General features: G+C 42.3%; 1 protein-coding gene across 1 annotated transcript in view; it reads right to left on the reverse strand.

Annotated features, from left to right (window-relative positions):
* Window positions 1-20,388, reverse strand: part of KCNB2 (potassium voltage-gated channel subfamily B member 2) — a 365,613-nt gene that overhangs the window by 319,765 nt on the left and 25,460 nt on the right. The window contains exon 2 of the mRNA XM_080938490.1: window positions 8,356-9,023. Within this exon, the coding sequence (XP_080794616.1) occupies window positions 8,356-8,934 (579 nt within the window). The 5' untranslated portion in view covers window positions 8,935-9,023. The remainder of the gene's footprint in view (window positions 1-8,355; window positions 9,024-20,388) is intronic.

Raw genomic sequence — 20,388 nt, forward strand, 5'->3', positions numbered from 1 at the left:
ACTCACGCACTCCCACCTCCTTACCCTGGCATTACCCTACACTGTGGAAATGAGCCTTCGAAGGACTAAGGACTTCTCCTATGACGTCAGACAATGTCATCCTCTGCTATATATGTGGCTGGAGCCATGGGTCCCTCCATGTGCACTCTTTGGTTGGTGGTTTAGTCCCTGGGATCTCTGGGAGATCTGGTTAGTTCATAATTTTGTTCTTCCCATGGTGTTGCAAACCCCTTCAGCTCCTTCAGTCCTTTCTCTAACTCCTTCATTGGGTTCCCCATGTTCAGTCCAATGGTTAGCTACAAGCATCCTCATTTATCTCAGTAAGGCTCTGGCAGAGCCTCTCAGGAGACAGCCATCTATCTCAGGCTCCTGCCAGCAAGCAGTTCTGGGCATCAGCAATAGTGACTGGGTTTGGTGGAGAAAGGCTGCCTGGGAAAGTCCTCTCTGCTTTCTGGCCCTGCTTTGGTCAGGATGAGACAGGCAGGAGGGTAGGAGAAGGCCAGGAGCCCAGGTTGATTGAGGCGTGAGGGCGGAGCCTACACTGAAGCAGCTGTGTTGGCTGTTGTTTCAGTCTGATTGTTAGTAACCCCCTTTGCATGTAGGGGATGCAAATAAAAAAATATCTTTTCAATTCTTTTTTTGTTGTTGTTGTTGCTGTTTTTTCCCCCTTTGAGTCATTAGTGCATGTTTTTCTAGTGAGCTGTCTTTTGTGAATCAATTTGGAAATACAGATGAACCAAACAGGAATAAGACATCTTAAACTTTTCCATTTGATGACTAAATTTGGGTACTGTTTACTATAACATTCAGTAAGACATTCAGTACTTTATATTTACAATTCAAAATTTTATAATGGTCAGATTAAGGGATTTCTTTCCTATGCTTAATAGTCTTGTTAAACTTAGAAGTGGATTGTTAAAAGGAACAATTCACTGACACTGAGAACCACATTTTCCCGTGTTCAGGTCCAGGTCCCCTAACTACGATATCTACATCAGTATAACTGTCTCTGTTCTAAGCCATGGCAGGTATGTTAGTCTGTTTTGAATAAACAAAAACAACAACAACAAAAAAAAAACAAAGCAAAAAATATCTGTGTCCTTTGTTACATGATGTAGAGAAAGCTAAATTGAAAATATGAATAAAAATGAAACGGACATTTTCCCTGTGATTCAAAGCAGTTTCATTCAGCTGTAAGGGAGGCGTTCAGGGCATTATTCCACTAGAAAACAAATTCTTGACACAAACAAGATGGGTAAACTCTCTACTGGAGCTTCCCTCTAAGCTCCTGGCATTTGCAGGGATGAGCTTTCTTCTTCCCAGATTAGCAGGGGACCAAACTCAGGCAAGAGCAGTTAGTTAAAAAAACATTGTTTGAACCCTTCTAGAATCTTCCCAAGTTGAGAGTGTTAAATATTGTGACCACTCTGCATAATACTTATGCTGACTTAAAAAAGAAGCTCATTTACTTCATAAAGTCTCTTGCCTGAAATAAAACAAATCGGCTACTATTCCGGGGGTTTCAGTGCCATGGTATTTAAAGATTGCCAGTGCTTTCTGGTTTTTGATAATATTAAGCACAGTGAAAAGAGCTTCTTGGCTTTTTAGATGAACTTGGAGAATGATGATCAGTTACTGAGGTGTAAAAACCAAGTCTGACAGAAGCCTGGATCCGTTCTCTTAATTAATGAAAACCAATGTGGATTTTGTTATTGTTTATTTTGCTTTGTTTGGTTTTATTTTTTTTTAAACAAATGAAAAAGCTCTTTGAAAGTCAAGACTGTCTCTCTTCAAAACAGCCAACAAAACAAAACAAACAAACGAAAAAACAAAGAAGAAACAAAAGATGATGAAGTGAAGAGTGTTTCTTGGATTTTCTTCTTTCGAGAACAGTCGTGGGTGCAGGGTGGCTAGGTGGCAGAGGGCCCCTTGGTGAGCAGGAAGACCTGAGTTGATTCCCAGCTCTAAGGCATGGGGGAGGGGCATGTTAAGGTGATCACACAGGTTACAGTGTGAGCGGAGATGTCATTGCATCCCCTACATGCAAAGGGGGTTACTAACAATCAGACTGAAACAACAGCCAAGACAGCTGCTTCAGTGTAGGCTCCACCCTCATGCCTCAATCAACCTGGGCTAAGACGGCCTTCTTCTACCCCTCTGCCTGTCTCATTCTGACCAAAGCAGAGAGGACTTTCCCAGACAGCCTTTCTAGAAAAAAACAGAAAAGTCGAATTTAGAAACAGACCATAAGAGCTAAGAAATGGAACCTTTGAGACATTGGGATCAAAATTATGTCATCTTTTCTCTTACCTACTTTCTTTTGAATGCATATTTTAATTGGGATTTTTGACCCCCTCTGTCTGCATAAATGAGGCTCTATTTTTCTTTTAATAAAAACATCATCCTCCAAGTTCCCCCTCCACAGCCTGGCCATCTCCTGTTGGCACCGTTGAACTCATATACTGTGGTAACAAAGAGCACAGACTGGCTTTATTTGAACAGCCTGAATGAAGACAGAAAAGGAGAGAAGTGGATACAGAAGGAAAAGAAGAAAGAAAACTGAGAAACATCAAAGCAGCCACTGGTACTTGGCCAACCATCAATCCTAGGTAAGAATTAGAGACCAGCACACATCACAAACATGTATGAATGCAGGCAGATTCTGTGTGTGGGCTCAACTGCATCAGCCATCTGCCCATGAGTCTATTCATTGTGCAAATGGCTATTGTCACTTAGCTTTGATCACAAAGGAGAGCCTCACAAGGTTAAATGAAGAGTGTCATACAGGAGAGTTTGACCCTGTATAGACAGACCCACAAGTCAACATCTGATAGTGACTGAACTAAGCAGAAGTCATCCATACCTCTGTTCTCATACCCTCTTCACTCAAAGCATTAGAATAATTGGTCAAAATACTCAAAAAGAATGAAAATGCTACATATTCTTTCTCCTTGATAAGCTCAAAGGGGGGGGTTATTGCTTTTGATATATTTTCCTTTACTATTTCCATGACTTTAAAGGCCCACACAATAATTCAGTGGTATAAGGGAGGGTGCGGCTTTAAAGGAATTATTGCACACAGAGTCACCCAATGATGGAAAGCTCTGAACATTGACCCTGGGTATCCAGGGAGCAGGAGGATTGCTTTAGGTACTCTGCTAAACCCTGCTATGCATGATGGCTGTGCACATCATGGAGGAATCAAAGACAGGGGCTCAGGGTTATCTCCTTTCCTAGGACTTCTGCACCTTCAATGGAAACAATGACCCTTGCAAGAGGGGCTTGGGGGGAGACTAAAGGGGAAGGCCAAGGAGACTTAGATAAAATGGCCATTTGTAGCAGTCCAAGCTCCATTCTATCTGAAAAGATGCTGCTCCATCTAATTCTTTGTTATTTGGTTTCTTCCTTTTCCTTGAGGAAAAAATTTAACTTTTGTCTTTGGGTAGTTTTTAATGAGGACCCATTGAAAAGCATTTTCCCAGTTACCCCTCCCACCTTCCTTAAGTCATACAGTCATTGCTAAGGATGAAAGACAGAAGAGATGGATAGACAAGAGGGAGGAAGAGGAGGAATAAGAGAGGAAGAGGAGAAAGGGGAGTGTGTGGAGGATGATGGTGAAGGGTCCTTCATGAAAATGAGGCTGCTGTTGAAGAACTGAGGCAGAGGAAGAAGAGAGTAATAAAGGAATTGGGGGGAGGGGAAGGGCTGGGGGACAGGGGGCAGGACCTGAAGGGTGAGGAGGGGAAGGGGAAGAAAGACAGTCTCAAGCGTAGTGTGTAGGCTTATGTTAAGGTGATACATGATTGGACAGTAGAGAAGTAGGCAGGGAAAGGTCTAGGAAAGCAGAAGAGGAGGTGATAGGAGAGAGTCGGATGGTAAAAGAATGGAAGCCGATGTGTATGTTTCTCTCGGTGCATCTCTAGCTTGATGAGGTCATTATGATTATTTCTAAGGGTTTCTATGGGTCTAATTTATCTTTTCTGGATGGGCAGTTTGTATCATTGTCCACTAGTTATAAGCTTATTGTGTACAGGGTTTGTGGATTGAGAATTTAACATATAAACCTGTTTGGTAAGCTAATGGTTGTGGAGTCATGTTTGTACTGGGTAGTGGAGGAAAGGAACATGCTGGGTCGGTCGTATCCACCAGGGACAGAACTCAGAGCCATGCCTGAGTTCTTAGAAGTGGCATAGAGCACTGGCTCACAGTGCCCTCGGGAGCCAGCACTAATGCAGGACAAAAGGTTTCCACTTTTTAATATTTACCACAACAGCACTTACAAAGTGTATGAGGTGGGATAGTTATGCAAATGATGGAACTGAACAGAAAGCAGGCAAGATCTAGTACCTACCCTTGACTCCATGCCATGTCTAACAAAGCTCTCTGGCTGGTTCCATTGAACAGAAATGTATGTCAGCATCTTGCTCTTATCAGGGCAGGGCTGCCTCAAGCTCAGTTCCCCTATGTTGCCCCAGTCTGAGATGGGTCCATGGCCAGCCACTGGTCTGGAGCCACTTCCATCTCTGCTCAGTCTCTGGTTGTGGTGGACACTGAGCTGTCCTTGGTTCACAGCTGTCTTCAAACATCCAGAGCATGTCCTTGTGTGGTATTCGGTGAGTATACTTCAAACTGTAGGCCCCTGCGTTTCTCAGGCGTGAGGGCACTACAGGAAACCGCACCTATTTTCCCTCAAAACTTCAAAGCACGTCTTCAGTTGAAGTCCCTGTCAGTGATATTTATAGGAAATAGCTATTGCAGCTCCCTTGGAAAAGGCCAAATAAAGGGAGAAAGATGCTCTGAATTTGGAAACAGACTAAATTGTTTCACTCTGGAAGACGTACAGGCTCAAATCTAATTCTGAGCTTCTACCCAGAAAACTGGCATTGGGTTTATCCTGGCCCCTGGCCTTCCGCAGCCCTATGAAAGGATTGCAGAGCCAGTAATCTCGTGTCACATGTATTCAGACAGATGCCCTAGACATGACGGGCCCAGGATGCTGGACCTGACATTCACAAGCAGCCAGAAATTTTAACTCAAGACAGTGTCTCAACAGGAAGGCAAATATAGGTAGGTGACAAGATCGAAAGAAGATAAAATCCATCTTATATATGTAAAGTTATGATGCAATACCAGACCATAGGTCATACCACGCCAGTAAGAACTGATAAAGGCATTTCCCTTTACTAACATCAGACCCTTACCCATGTTTGACCAGCATTTAGCACTGAGCCATGCCTGGAGCCCAGAGAAACTGTTTCTACCAGTCCTTCCATGTTTTATGAAAAGCAAGGTTGTGGTTCACTGTGTCCATGCATACATACAGAAGCTAACTTGTCAGACACAGACAATTCAAACAGGTCTTCTCACGCCCGCTCTGTCTTTGTTGCTGTTCTAACATACCCGAGAGTTAAGTGGTTAAGTAGCTTGTTTCGGGACAATGGAGAGCCTGTCTCCTGAGAGTCACATTGTTCCTGCTAGGATCTTATCCACATATAAAACATAGCTGCTCAGGAGTGAGCGTGTGCATCGTAGAGGGTGCACACAGCACGGCTGAGTGATTGCTACTCAATTATTGAATATTATTCAATATCAGTGGGAAGATAACTTATTGTGAATTGTCTGACCGAAAGTTTTCCTGCCTTACAAAGAGTACGACTGAGATGGCAAATGATCTCAGTCTTGGGACATAGCATAGTCTTCCCTGGAAATAGATAACACAGCCTAGGCTGATATATCTACCATCAGTTTTCCTATCTCTTCATCCAAAGCACTGGGATTATAGCCTTGCAACACCAGGCCCAACTATATTTTATTACAAAAATATTACAGATAAATTTTAAAACAGAAAATTCAAAAGAGGGAAAAAAAACCTAGTACTTTCATGGATATGAAATTCCAGAAATAAATCTTTACTTTTTGGGAAGACAGGAGCGTCTTTAGAAGTTTCTGTTGTAAAGGCATAATGCACGTGGGACATGAGCTCAACCAAGTGCATGTGATGATTAGAAAAGGGAGTAAGACCATCAGACCCGCAGATCTCTGCCTTCTAAGAACACACAGTGATTCCCGGGGCTTCCACAAAAGTTTCATGCACCTGAGGAATCCTGATGCACTTAGAACCTAAATAGACCATGAAGACTGGAAGGCCACTTCACCGCAGATGTTATACAACCATGTGCTCTTAAGCTACAAAACACTGTTCACACACACACACACACACACACACACACACACACACACATCTGAATGGGCACTCTCACCCCTCAGAATCCCTTGACGACAAGACCAGGTTGCATTGCTCATGAGGAATGTGGAAGGAGAGATCAGTTCATACTGAACATTGTGTAGAGCTTGCTTTTAAAAGTTTCAAAGCTCAGAAGAAAGCACAACACTTTTCAATAGAGCCATAGAATCAGATCCAAACATTTCCATAACAGTCCCACCGAAAGAGAGAGAAAATGTGGACACTGGAACAGATGTCAATGCTTCATGACAGTCCTCATCGTTTCAAAGCTACCTCTCTGCCATTAATAAACAAAAGTTACAAAGTTACCATTCATCACAACATAAAAAGTTGAAAGACTGTGGTTTCTATTAATTGTTATAAGCACATATTTATACAAAGAAACCTTAAATAATGGTTGGTGTACAGGGCAAATAATAAAATGGTACATAAGCCACTAATAGCATTGTTTTCTTAGAGATAAAGGACTAGCTACCACTTCTAAACTTTAGAAGTCAAATACACCCCCTTGCCTGAAAATCATGCTACTGACCCTATGCTAGAATTACAAAGAATTCTTAAAGAAGGGAAGGATACGTATTTGAAATATTTTCTATGCTAGCTCTCTACCTCAGATATATTATCAATGATGTTATGATCAAATAAATCATATTAGCTGTAAGTCTTCTTCATTTACCTGCTTAATCTTTTTCATAACTGCCTACACTCCTCTGGGAACTGTCGGTGTAAGCATAACTAGCTCCTGTGTTGCTGGAAGTCTTCTGTAGAAAGTTAATTTTTAACTCTCGCAATGCTCACTTAAACCTAGAGTCTACTTCACTCACAAAGTCAAGCCCATATTTTCAGCAGGAGCTCGAATATGCAACTGGACACGTATCACCAGTGAAAGCAACAGCCCTCCCAGCTGAGCCCAGTGGACAGCACACTGCTTCCTAAACACAGGACAAGCAAGAGCAATCCAAGGACTCACCACGGGGGTGGGGGCTGGGGGAAGAAAACATTACTGAGGTTGTCTATTAGCCGCAGAGATACATTTCCTCAATGCGTATAAAGGAAACACATCCCCCCCCCCCCATTTAAAGCGCACCTCCTGCCCAGAAAGTAAAATGCTGTTAGGAGTCAATCAGAAAGCAGCTCAGAAAGGCTCCTATGTTCTATCAGATTGCTGTAGCCATTCGTGTTTAAAGAGGGTAGAAAGTCGGAAATAAAGGAGTGATCAGAAAGAATGACATGGTGGCATTTGCTATCTCCCCCCACCGCCATCCTCATGTCATCTTCCAGGAATGAACCATAAAAGCTTCTACGCTCCTGCAGCCAAAAACAACTTGATATTTCATGTATTGCTCATACTGTGGTATACAATTGAATATGCGGCACAGAAACCTAATCTGTCTTTTGCTCACCCTTGAAGCTCTAGATAAAATTACACAAACAGAATCATGCATTATAATCAGACATGAAAGTCGGTGACAGAAAACTAATTCAGATTTGGCTATATGTGCAAGCACAATGGAAAACATGAATCTGCCTTGACTTTAAGATAACACCTCATAAACTCTGAAACATGGTAATATTCCAGTGTCGTGTGTGTGTGTGTGTGTGTGTGTGTGTGTGTGTGTGTGTGCATGCGTGCGTGTGCGTGTGTGGTGTTCGTGAGCGCGTGCCAGTGGATGCATGTGAACGCCGGTCATGCCTTACACAGCTCCTTGTCTCCTGCTCTAGCATATGTCCCCTCCATTTTCTGGATTATGCTCTCGTCTCCCACTTCACTGAATCAGGCTACTTCTAATAAAAGCATCTTTGCGACCAAAGATGATGCTCACATCCGTGTCTACAAGACTCTCGGTGATGGCTTCTTTCTCCACCTCCAAGCCATCACACCGTGGGGCGCATCACAGAAATCAGAGCTCTCCTCTGTGACCCAGGCCCATCCCCACAGACTAACACCATTTCCCGGCATCCCACAGGAAGAATGACTGCATCTGCCTTACCCGTGGAGCTGAGAAGGAAGTTCACATTACCTATGTGACCACGATGTGTTCTGTCTTACCAAAGCAGTGAAGGAAAACCCTTTCTGTCTACGCGGGTGGCTCGGCACCATGTGTTCATACCTTTGCTGCCACGGACGAGTTGGGCTTCTCCAGCAAGTCCCAAAGTTTCTTCCTTTTCTCTGGGCAGCAGGTGTTATCAAACTCCTCCCCCTCGCGCTCGCGCATGGTCTCTGCCTCCCTCCTCAGCTCTTCGTTCATCTGCTCCTTCTTCTGATGGTACCTGGCTTGGCAGCAGGACTCTAGGTAGATCTCATCGATGCCCCAATAATCGAGCTCCTGGCCGAAAGAGAGCGCGCACATCTCTTCCATCATGTGGAGCTTCCCTGTCCGGTAGAAGTTTAGGATGGATGTGAAGGCTCCAGGATGCCGGTCGAAGAAATACTCATTCTCGTTGAGGTTATAGTCATCACACACCTCCAGGAGACTCTCGTGCGTGTTACAGTCTCGGAGCTTCCCCAGGCGTGTCCTGGGCAGCCTGTCCAGAGTTCTCCACAGGACCTCGTGATTAAGGCCCCCTACGTTGATTTTAACTCTCCGAGAGCATGTTTTGCTTCGGATAATGTCCACTGGTTCCTGAGGAAGAGAAAGAGTCGACCTGGACGTCTTTCTGTTCAAGCCAGGCGGTGCCTTTTCTGCCATTTTGAACTGGACGGAGCCACAGAGCGAGGGTCCTTAGAAAGGAGGTCACCTGAAGCAAGATTCCTCTGGAACGGGCATCGCCACATCAGCTGGGGAGAAGAAAGCAACAAGGTTTGGTTATTCACCTTTCTCCCATACAACTGCCTGACACAGCCGGGTATGTTGTCTTTTTAATTTTTCTGTAGCGGTAAATCTATGTTGTGGTGAGAAGGAAGACTTTGGAAACAACATAACGATGCTCACAGAGGAAGCTGTGTGTGCATTTGTACACACCTGTAAGTTGAAAAGACCAATTATGTCACCTTAGTCCTCTTCCTCAACTTACTGGAAAACCCCAGGTACTGATGAAGGCCCCAAAGAGAAAGCCCTGGCAGAATGACACCGCCTGCAACTTCAGCCCAGCCAGTCAGAGTGGCTCCGCCCATGCCTTCAGCCTATCCAGTCAGGTCCTGTTCTGGTGGATGACCTTCCTCAGGGCCATACCTACCCTAAAGTACCAGAGCTCCTGACCCTTGCCTCTTGCTGCAACTGCAGGTTCTGACCATTTCTATCTCCCAGATAATGCTTACACATCTTCTGCAGGTGCCGAGACCCCAGCACTAAGCACAGAGCTACGCTCCTACTTTCCTTGTACGAATCGCTCCGGTAGCCATTAAAATTGGCCCAACTTCCCGTGTTGACCATCCAATAATCACTTACCGAGCAGCTACAACAATCATCTACTAAGATACGCATTTGACCTTGTGACCCGTGCCTTAACCCTTCAAAAGTTATTTGTTATTGGAAGTAAAACCTAGTCAGCCCTATCTTACTTTTTTGTTCAAGTCACTGTCTGGAAACCAGACCCAGGGGAGAATCTCAAAATGTGTGTGTGTGTGTGTGTGTGTGTGTGTGTGTGTGTGTGTGTGTAGAGTGAGAACTATATGATAGAGAGAGCTATATGATGTAGAGCTATGTCATCTATCATTTTCATATATAAATATATATACACATTTCTGCATTTTAATTTTTAAATTAAGTTCAGTAATAGGCTAATAACAGTTAATAATTAAATAGAACAATTTCAACGATATAGTAAAAGTTATTTTAAACTAAGGAGTTGTTAATTTCCATGTAATAGTTTAGGATCTTGTTAGACCATGGTTAACTAAAACCATAAAAAAAAATGAGAGTGGATAAAGGGGTCTTTCCTTTTGTGCTACTACAACCTGCTAATGCACACCCCACTGTTCCAGGGTTTGTCGTCTTCACAGTGGATCCACATCTACCTTTTCCATTTCGGTTTGATCAACCCTCTCTTGCCCTTCAAAACTTGGGTCAGATGTTGCCCCCTCCAGAAGGTCTTCCATATGACATACCCTTCTGGGATCAAGAAACGGTATCTCTTGCCTTTCACCGTGTTACAATCACAGTATGTTCCCATATACTGCAAGCTCCCAAGAACAAGTCCATCCTTTCTCTTTTTTAAAATGCCCTTATCACTACACAACGCTGAGATTTAATGCATTTAAATAATGAGTTGATTCTTTGGTTTCCACAAGGCATCACCAGTCAGAAAAGTTTATAGGTGAAGTTTTGGGGATCATATGCCTAACATTCAACCATGTGTACATGATATACATGGACAGAGTGTGCTAGTATATGTTAGTGTATGTTAGTGTATGTTTGTTAGTGTATGTTAGTGTATGTTAGTGTATGTTATTGTATGCTAGTGTATGCTAGTGTGTGTTAGTGTATGCTAGTGTATATTAGTGTATATTAGTGTATGTTAGTGTATGCTAGTGTATGTTAGTGTATGTTAGTGTATGTTAGTGTATGCTAGTGTATGTTAGTGTATGTTAGTTTGATGGTTCTTTGTCTTCTTTTGCTTTATATCTCTTTTTCATCACGGTCTACCTGTTTAGAATGTGGCATTTAGAGTTCTTCCATTGTTGGCTTCTATTGTCATCAGGAGCAGCAGGAATCTTTGTGGTTCACATTTTCTGAGTGTTTTTGGCAGAAAATCACAGAGCTTTGAGCAACCAGCACACAGAACCCTTTTTACTGTTAAATGCCACATTTTGTAGTCAGTAGCTGAGACTGAAGGATGAACTTTTAGATCCCAAAGGTCCTTATGATCAGAATTGTCTTGTAATGTGTATGGCAGCTACAGCAAACCCCAAGATTCTCCATCTGGAAATAAAATTTATTTCTCCATCTGGAGGCCAAATATACTGTCACATTAATATAAGTTTGTCTTCTAATGGAATAGTAGATGGACTATGTAAAAGTGTTTTAGAGGTGCTGGAGAAATGGTTCACTGGTTAAAAGCACTGACTGCTCTTCAGAGGTCCTGAGTTCAATTCCAAGCAACCACATGGTGGCTCACAACCATCTGTAATAAGATCCAATGTTCTCTTCTGGTGTGTCTGAAGAGAGCGACATTGTACTCTTATTAATAAAATAAGTAAATCTATTTTGAAATACAAATAAATAAAATATTCAATCAAAAAGGAAAAAAGCATATTTTGGACATGAGTAGCAAATATATTTTAACTGGGAGTTTTTTAAGATAGTTATGGGACTATTTTAAGCACACACATGCACAGACACACACACACCATATAACACACACATATCACATAACACACATACACACCCCTCCCTCATATCTGACTTAAAAATATCCATTTCATAAAATAAAAAGGAATTATAATCATCACTAGAGTTGTTTGGCCTTGAACTTTTCCTTTATGAAAACCAGAATATCTAATCCATAAGAGGTAACATGAAAATGAGTTAGACACTCTGTGTAAAGACCTCATGCCAAGAAAATACACATAAATATAATAAAAACATTCACAGATCTTCCAAAGGTTTTATTCTACACCAGTGAAAGAAAATGAATAATAAAAAGGTACATTCCTGTTTCTTAAATAAATGCTAGGGTGTCCTTTGTTCTTTTAAGACCTGGGTTCATCTTCTTCTCTATTTGGAAATGGACCTTCACATAATGTATGCACTGTGCTAACATTGATGTTTATATCCACATTTGGTATCTTACTGGCACTGATATGTATATGTACATGTATATATATATTATATATATGTATATGATGTATGTATACATATATCAGCAGCACTATCAAGATCAGGCAAAATTCAATGACAATATTAGAGACAGGGCAATTCCAGCAGTGAACCCAGACATTCCTCCGGTCTGACTTCACCTTGCTAATACCATAACTACCCACAGAGCCCATGGCTATGCCACATGAACAACAGGCAGTGAGGCCAGACTGCTTAGACTTGGATAACGTCCTACTTTGCTTCTCTGTTGCTGTGACAAAGCATGAACCAACTTGAATAGAAGAAGGGCTCATTTGGCTTATGCCCCACATCACAGTCCGTCACTGAGGGAAGCCAGGGCAAGGACTTGAGCAGAAACCTGGGATGAAGAACTGAAGCAAAGACTATGGACGTGTGCTCCTTACTAACTACTCATACATTGCTTTCTTTCAGAGCACAGGGCCACTGGCCGAGGGTGGCACTCTCTACTGTGGGTAGGCCCTCCTGCAGCAATCAGGGATGAGGAAAATCTGCAAGCATGCCCATAGGCTGATCTGATGGAGTCTATTGTTCAGCTGAGGTTCTCTCCCCGTGGGTATGTCCAATTCACAACCATGAACAGCCATCACGAATACAAGCAATCATAGAATGCACCTACTCTTTTGGGTAGATCATGCCTTCTGCCTAAGGTAAACAGTGCTTTAATTAATTACCCTATGTATGAGGTCTATGACAAAGAGAGAGAACTTCAACCTGAGTCTGATAGGAACATTTCTTACCTGTGCTCAAGGGTAGAGTGAGACCTGTCACCTTGTAATGTCATTACCAAGAGCAAATGCTGCAGAAGCCTTACTAGTATGATACCATTTGTCTTAAGGAGTTTCATGCCCATGACTTACCCAGAATCTTCCTTTTCAGAGGGTATTTCGGTGAAAAGCAGAGGGAGGTCAGGTTTAGATTTCAAAGTGCCTTCTTCACTGATCAAGAACATTCTATTATAAGAAATCCAGTGTTGATTACAGATCCCACAACAAAAGGCAGACTGAAACCCAATGCCTTCGTTTCAAAGTGAAGAAAGCAGGGTGAGAGGGTGCCCTGTTGATTTGATTTCCTTGGGACTGAACATTGTCTGCTGTGGCTCTCCTTACTGTGCTGTGACCTCATCCTTCACCCTTGGCAGAATGCTCTGCTTATTCCCTGATAAACAAAGACATCGGTTCTTTAGCAGCTTACAGAATCGTTAGTGCGCACATCGTCAAGAAAGAGCCAGTAATTGAGGTAAAGTGCAGCAGCCTTGAAAATTCACTGACCCATTGTGTCTACAAGCCCAAGGAACTCTCCTCTTGCCTTCCTCTTTGGATTTCCCCTCCCCCGTCTTTCCCCTACTGGTGATAGTCCTGCTTACATTCCTTCTCTCTCTGCACCCCAACAACCTGGGAAACAACCACAAAACCAGAGGATATTATTTTCGAATGTGCGCTGCCTCCCAAAGTTGTTTTTACACCTTTTAATATAATTCCCCCCCAAGATGAAGATATTGTGCCTTATTTGGAAAAAAACAAAACAAAATAAAAATATGCAAACCAAGCTGATATCATTTTTCAGGTGTTGGAAACTCAGCTTAGCCCTTGGTACTTACATTTGAACTACCACAAGCCCTGACAATATTTTCACACCCCTTCTCCCTGACTGACCAGCCGCCAGTGATTTCTAATCTACTCTCTGACTCCTGAACATACCCTCAGGCAGTCCTTCCTGCATCAGCCTCCACACAGCTGGGGCACCTGCTACTGTGGCTGCCCAAGTTGCTTCCTGTAGAAGGGTGTCTGAGGGCCATAACTCCTGCTTCTGCTTGGGCAGAGCTGTCTGCATTTGACCTGTCTGACTGCACTGTGATTTCCTTGTGCACAGACAGTGCCATTTCCACAGCTATGATTCTCTCCCTTTCTATGATGGTCTTTCCCTGTGACCCTTCCCATCTGCCCTTCGGTCTCTATGGTTACTTTAAACAGGAATAAACCCAGACGACCTCCAAATCAGTGAAAACTTTCTCCCCCAGTTCCAGCTTCCTAATAGAAGGAGGTTTGCCTATTTCACTTTAGGAACCCTTCAGTTTTTATCATGGCTTAGACAAGACTACATTCTGAATATCACACAGTTTCCTTCACTGTATGTAGTGTTTGGTTGACTTTCTATCCTGTAACATTGCACTTTTAACCCATGTTCTTTTGCTGCTGTGTTCATCTTGCTTCCAATAATGAATGTCAGTTTCCTCCGTGTTAGGAACCGCGTCTTACCGCTCTAGAGCATTCATAAAATTTATGTTTTTAAATTTTAGTAACGAGAGTGGATACACTACTGTGTTTTCTCACATACAATCTTATATGTGAAATTATGTCAATCATAGTAATTTGCCCCATAAAAGTTAATCGATCACATAATTCAACTTGTGTATGAATCAAATATCAAATGTGATGATTCAATGCCTACACTGTGGGTGTTAAAGTGACTGTAGAACTCATGGACATAATATGTCGCTGTATTATGTAGATGTGTGCATGTAAATTATATATGTAACATATCAGTGTATTATGTAAATGACCAATTACAAATGGAGACATATGCTAATGTCCGGATGAAACCTTTTGGCGGTTGATGAACAGAATGTAAAAAGCCTGTAGCAGAGCGGGCTGGAGCTCAGCTACACTCAGCATCCCCTCAGCAGTCTGAGAGGAGAGCGACTGACTCTTTCAACAACAACAACCCGAAGCCTGCGCAGCTGCACCCTCCTCCTGCAGCAGCGTGGAATTATGTTGCCACCCGTTCAGGGCCAACGCTGACAAAACACAACTTTCTGATCATGGCATTGTAATTACAGCTTCAGGCTCCAGGTTTGAGGAGGAGGTTTTCTCTTCTTCTTTTTTTCTCTCTTTTTTCTTTTCCCCTGCAGACTCAAAAATACTAGCATTATGTCATATGCTTGACACTTCCCCGGTGTATCCAGGCAGGGTAAGTCACGTGTGATCCTGCGAACACAAAGCAAATGTTTTTCTAAAGGGCTCGGTGAGGCTGCCTCTCAGTTCTGCGTGGCTGCTCCACGATTCCCAGCTATGCACAAGCAAACAGCCTTGAGGCCTTTAAGTCTTGAGGATCCCTATTAGCTATGCAGTTGCTTCTTAAAATTTCAAGTATGTATTAAAGAGTAGATTTTCTCTACGGTGTTGCTTTTATCTCAGAAAGCCACAAAGATTGTCTGTGGTTGGTATCAAGAGAGAAACACAAAATAACTGTTAGATGATACTTAAATCATTTTTAAAAAATCAACTCCCTGCTAAAAATCTTTTAAGACAATAGGAAAAGTGGGGAAAAAAACCACTTTTAAAATAATTAACAACTTAAAAATTCATCAAACTTATGTTAAGACAACATTTTAAACAGGGATGCTGGATCCTTTCAAGAATTCTAAGAAAAGTAAGCAAGGCAGCAATAGTACTGAACCAGCTGCCTGTAACTTCTTAGCAAGTCAAGCTCCAGTGAGGACCGAGATGCTGGTCTGAGTTTAGGGGGCCAACTCTTCTCAAGCAAAGGCCACTGGTGTCAATCTGACCCTTGGTTTTAGCACAACAATTTACTCTTTAGTTGAAAGAAAAAACCTAGAACTTTTATCCTTGGTACAAGAGATGCTTTTTTTAGATGTGTTCAAGTAGATTCCCACAGCTTTGCCTTCTGTGGTCACAGGATGCGCTGTGCGGCAGTCAGAAGAGGAAAGACAGGTATTAAAGAAGATGTAATGTGAGCATTATTCAATAATACAGATGTCCCCAAATCTATAAATAAACTATTTTATTTAGACACCATTTTCTTCACCAGAATACATAAGTATTTAAGGAATTAGACCACTTATGTGTGTGTTTGCTATATTTAGAGCTTAAAGGCTCTCGACTTTCTTTTAGACCAACAGTGTTTCTAATGGTTCTTTAAAAAATGTTTTTTTTTATCTTTTGGAGATTGTAAAATAATTACATTACTTCTCCCTTTTTTCCCCCCACTCTGAACCTTCCCTGGGCATTCAAGTAGATGGTTTAATACCATGATGGAGAGGTTCCCTTATGTTGAGACCTGATGTGTGTTATTTCAAATGTCTCTTTTATAAAAAGTCTTCCCAGAGTCATGATGGGGTAAAGCGGAGAAAACAAAGATGGGGGTGGGGAAAATGAGAAAAACAGAAAATAACCAACAGAGATGCTCAGAGCCCTGGAAGGTTCTAGAAGCAACAGACCACAGAAATCTTTTGAAAACAAAATCACAAGCTATCGTGACTTCCTGGGGTTCTGTCTGGGTGGTACAGTCTGCTCCTTGGATGATTGGCTTACATTCCAACTTTATTTAAATGTTTGGCATAAAGCAAAGTTAGCCTCCAGGAAAAGAAATTTTAAATGTTTATGAAACTTGGATAGAGTTTGAACATGTTGTTAGGCTCCTTCTAATGGCCTCAAATCACATAATGATGAATCTAAAATTTTCAGGAATATGATTTTTTTCACAAGTGATATTTCTCAGTTGGGCCCTGTAATTAGTAGCCATACATTTCCAAATTATGTTTCTTTCCCTATTTTCCAGAGTCCAGCACATGACAGGGACTATAGCTCTCTTAAGGCCCAAATAACATAATCTTTTTCCAATTTTTAGAGAGAGAGAGAGAGAGAGAGAGTGTGTGTGTGTGTGTGTGTGTGTGTGTGTGTGTGTGTGTGTGTGCTTGTGGACCTCTGGAGGACAGAGTGTGTCAGATTCCCTGGGGCTCTAATTACAGCGTGTTTGGAGTCATCCTACATTGAGTGCTGGGAACTGAATTCAGGTCCTTAGAAGAACAGTGAGTTGTCTTCAGCAAGAAGCCTTCTCTCTATCTCTTCAAACATAAACATCACAACAGGCTTTTTAATACATGCCTGTGTTCTGAGACTGGAACAAAGAACACAGCAGGAGAGAGCATGGGTATGCCCCCTCCTTTTTTTTAACCTTTTAACTCTGAGTCCAATAAGGTCATATGACTTAGCTGACATCATCTTGTCCCCTGTGCAGCTGAACTCAAACTCCGACCTGTCCATGAGGGGACAAGTCTCCTTCAATCACATGCTGCCACACTGTGCTTCCCTTTTTGCCTTTCGGTGGGAGCTTTGGAGAGCTACTCTCTTGTCAAAATATTGATGCGAGAAATCCCCACCTGAATTTTATTTATTGTCCTTTTTAAAAGAAGCACAACGGCTGTAGCTAGGCACACCTCACAGAATTTATTTCCTCTGTTTCTCAGTCTAGTCTCTATGAGGACCACCTTCTTCTGTTCGGGACCTCTCCAAGTCGCTCTGCCTACTACAGACCTAGCCACCCTCAGCTCTTGCAACAAAGCTCTTTTCTTGTCAAAGGTGCTTCTCAGGTTCTCAACCTCTCAGAATAAAGGCACAAAGTCCACAACAGCCACCTCTACTTAGCACTGTGGTTTTTCCCCACGCATCTTCCCACCTGCTGATCTTTCTCAAAGTCCTAGAATCTTTTTTCATTTATGTTTACATGCTGTCTTAGTCAGGGTTTCTATCCCTGCACAAACATCATGACAAAGAAGCAAGTTGGGGAGAAAAGGTTTATTCAGCTTACACTTCCATATCACTGTTCATCACCAAAGGAAGTCAGGACAGGAACTTACACAGGGCAGGAACTTGGAGGCAGGAGCTGATGCAGAGGCCATGGAGGGATGTTACTTACTGGCTTGCTTCCCCTGGCTTGCTCAGCCTGCTTTCTTATAGAACCCAGGTCTACCAGCCCAGGGATGGCTCCACCCACAATGGGCGGGGCCCTCCCCCCTTGATCGCTAGTTGAGAAAATAAATGCCTTACAGCTGGATCTCATGGAGGCATTTCCTCAGCTGAGGCTCCTTTCTCTGTGGTAACTCCAGCTTGTGTCAGGTTGACACAAAACCAGCCAGTATAGATTAGTATTCTCTCCCTGCCATAAAATGTTTGTACAGCACATTTCCCCCCATCTTTACCTTAAGGCATCCCCTTACAGCTGATATTCTAGGTCCCTCTGGCCTTCTTAACTTTATATAATTCTCCCATTTTAAGACTTCTAAGAACCTGGTACTTATAGCCTAAATTAAGAATGGTTACCACATTAAATTTTGTGTTTGATTATCTCAAAAGTCGTTGTCTTTCATTTCAGACACCTCATAGTATCTGCCATTTCTCCAATCCATATGAATTTCTGCATGAAATAATCTACACATTCTCTTTCTGGCAAACCCTTACAAGATATCAAAACAAATACCTTTTCCAGAAAGGAGCAGTAGCCCTTGCCTCAGCGAGGCACCAGTTGCCTTAATCTGTTATGATGCTTTTCCTGCATCCTTCTGTGGATCACTTAGAGCTCGTTTTTCTTCAACTGTAGGCAAATATTTATGAGGAACTGCTCTGCTTAAGACCACTCGTGACATCGTGGAACTCAAATCCAGTGAAGGTAGACAGGCATGATGCAATGATACAACAACCACAAACAAACAACAAAACGACAAAGCAAACAGTGCACTGTTACTGTGCCTCCACACTCACTTAGGGAAAGAGCAAATCATAGTCAGAAGCTATGCAGCTTGCCTCCCTCCCTCCGTCCTTCCTTCCTCCCTCCTTCTCATTCCCCCCTTTCTCCTCTCCATCTGATCATCCTCTGGTTTGCCTTGAGACCTCTTTTCTTTTGTCTTTCTGATGGAATGTTTATGTATTTCTGATTCTACCATGGAAAGAAAATTACATCCACGGATAGCATTTCAACATTAGAATGCTTGGTATCATCATCATCATCATCATCATCATCATCAGTTAGTAATGGGAAGAGGTCCTTGCAGTATAGAGACTCCTGTGTCTCCATCACTTGTAAATAATGTTTTCTCCCTATTCTCATTTCCAGGGCAGATTGTTAGCGTCTTGTTTAAGCATCATCTGTACATGGCACTGTTTACACATTCCTTCCCTTATCTTTGCCCGCTGTCTTAACTGCCATGTGTCTCTTGTACAGAAAGCTAGGGTTCTACGGTAATGACAGTCAGTCAATTGAAAAGACGGAAGGCAGACGGACAGGATACCCTCCTCGCACCTACAAACCTTGGGGTGTTTAATTACTGCCAGCAGCAACAATTTAACACAACCTAAGTGAATATGGAAGCATTTGAGAATTAGAAAATGAGCCCATCAATCCCCATCAACAGTTTCTAGGCTAAAAAAATGTGAAAATTAGGGACCACAGATGGACTGACTGAAGCCCTGAATTCATTTGATTGGCACCGAATGAATGAAACAGTCTTGAGATAAATAATTTCAAAGGCAGCTTGGGAAAAGTAAAAATCACACCAAGAACAGTAGAAGAGGAAATGGTTGTTTGCACCAGGGAGACTGCTCTAAAATTTGAGAGGAAGAATGCAGTTACAAGGAGACGACTTGGAGAGGCTCTTCCTGCTGGCACCGCTGATGTGATAAGATACATTTCCTACTATTCCTTAAAGCACGCTGTGCCCCCTTGAAAAGCCTCATGTGCTGAGGTTGACAAGAGAGCGTGTGAGTGTAAAATAAATATGACCATGAGATTCAGCGCCTTAATTTGGATTTGATTGCAGCTTAAGATCTCAGTGTCTATAAGGAGAATTTACATTTCCTAGAAGGTGGGATATTCTTGGAGCTGCATTTGAAACCAAGCCCAAGTTATGATATCATTTGATGTGTGAACTTTGCTAATAAGTATCATTGTCGTCGTCTCCCAAACAGTCCCTGATTGTCCTGCGCAGCCCCATGCTCATTTCAGTTCATTCTGACAATGAGGTTTCTTCTCTATCCTCAGCCCGTGTTGGCATGAGTATTAATATTGTCTGTTAATAGACTGACATGCAGAAAGGAAAACTTCCTATAAAAAAATGACACAAATGTAATGCTGGTTGCAGGAGTCTCCCACCCCCAGCACTATCTGAACCCAGAGTTCATTTTCCACCTTTACAGGTTGTTGAGGGTTTTCCCTGGATGGTAGAACTCCAGATGCTTGGATCAATATGCAGAATTCTTCTTGCATGAAAACGGAAAAGAACAGAAACCTGTCCAAGTTTCTGTACTATTATAGCTATCCTTTGACTTAGCTGACAGGTGCAACTGATATCTATTACATCAAGTTTCCTTTTAGAAAGATGTGGTAATATTGGCAACAGTTCATACAGCCTGAATGCTTTTACATGAAGCAGAAGGTAGTGTACGTCTTTCAAAAGCAGCACTGTCATCGGTTTGTGTGTGTGTCTCTGTTTCTGTGTCTGTGCTTGTTTCAGACTGGGTGTAGGTTATGTGAGTGTGAATATGTTACTCTGTGTATATTTGTGTATGTGTG

The sequence above is a fragment of the Micromys minutus genome, assembly GCF_963924665.1.
Source record: "Micromys minutus genome assembly, chromosome: 26".
NCBI lineage: Eukaryota > Metazoa > Chordata > Mammalia > Rodentia > Muridae > Micromys > Micromys minutus.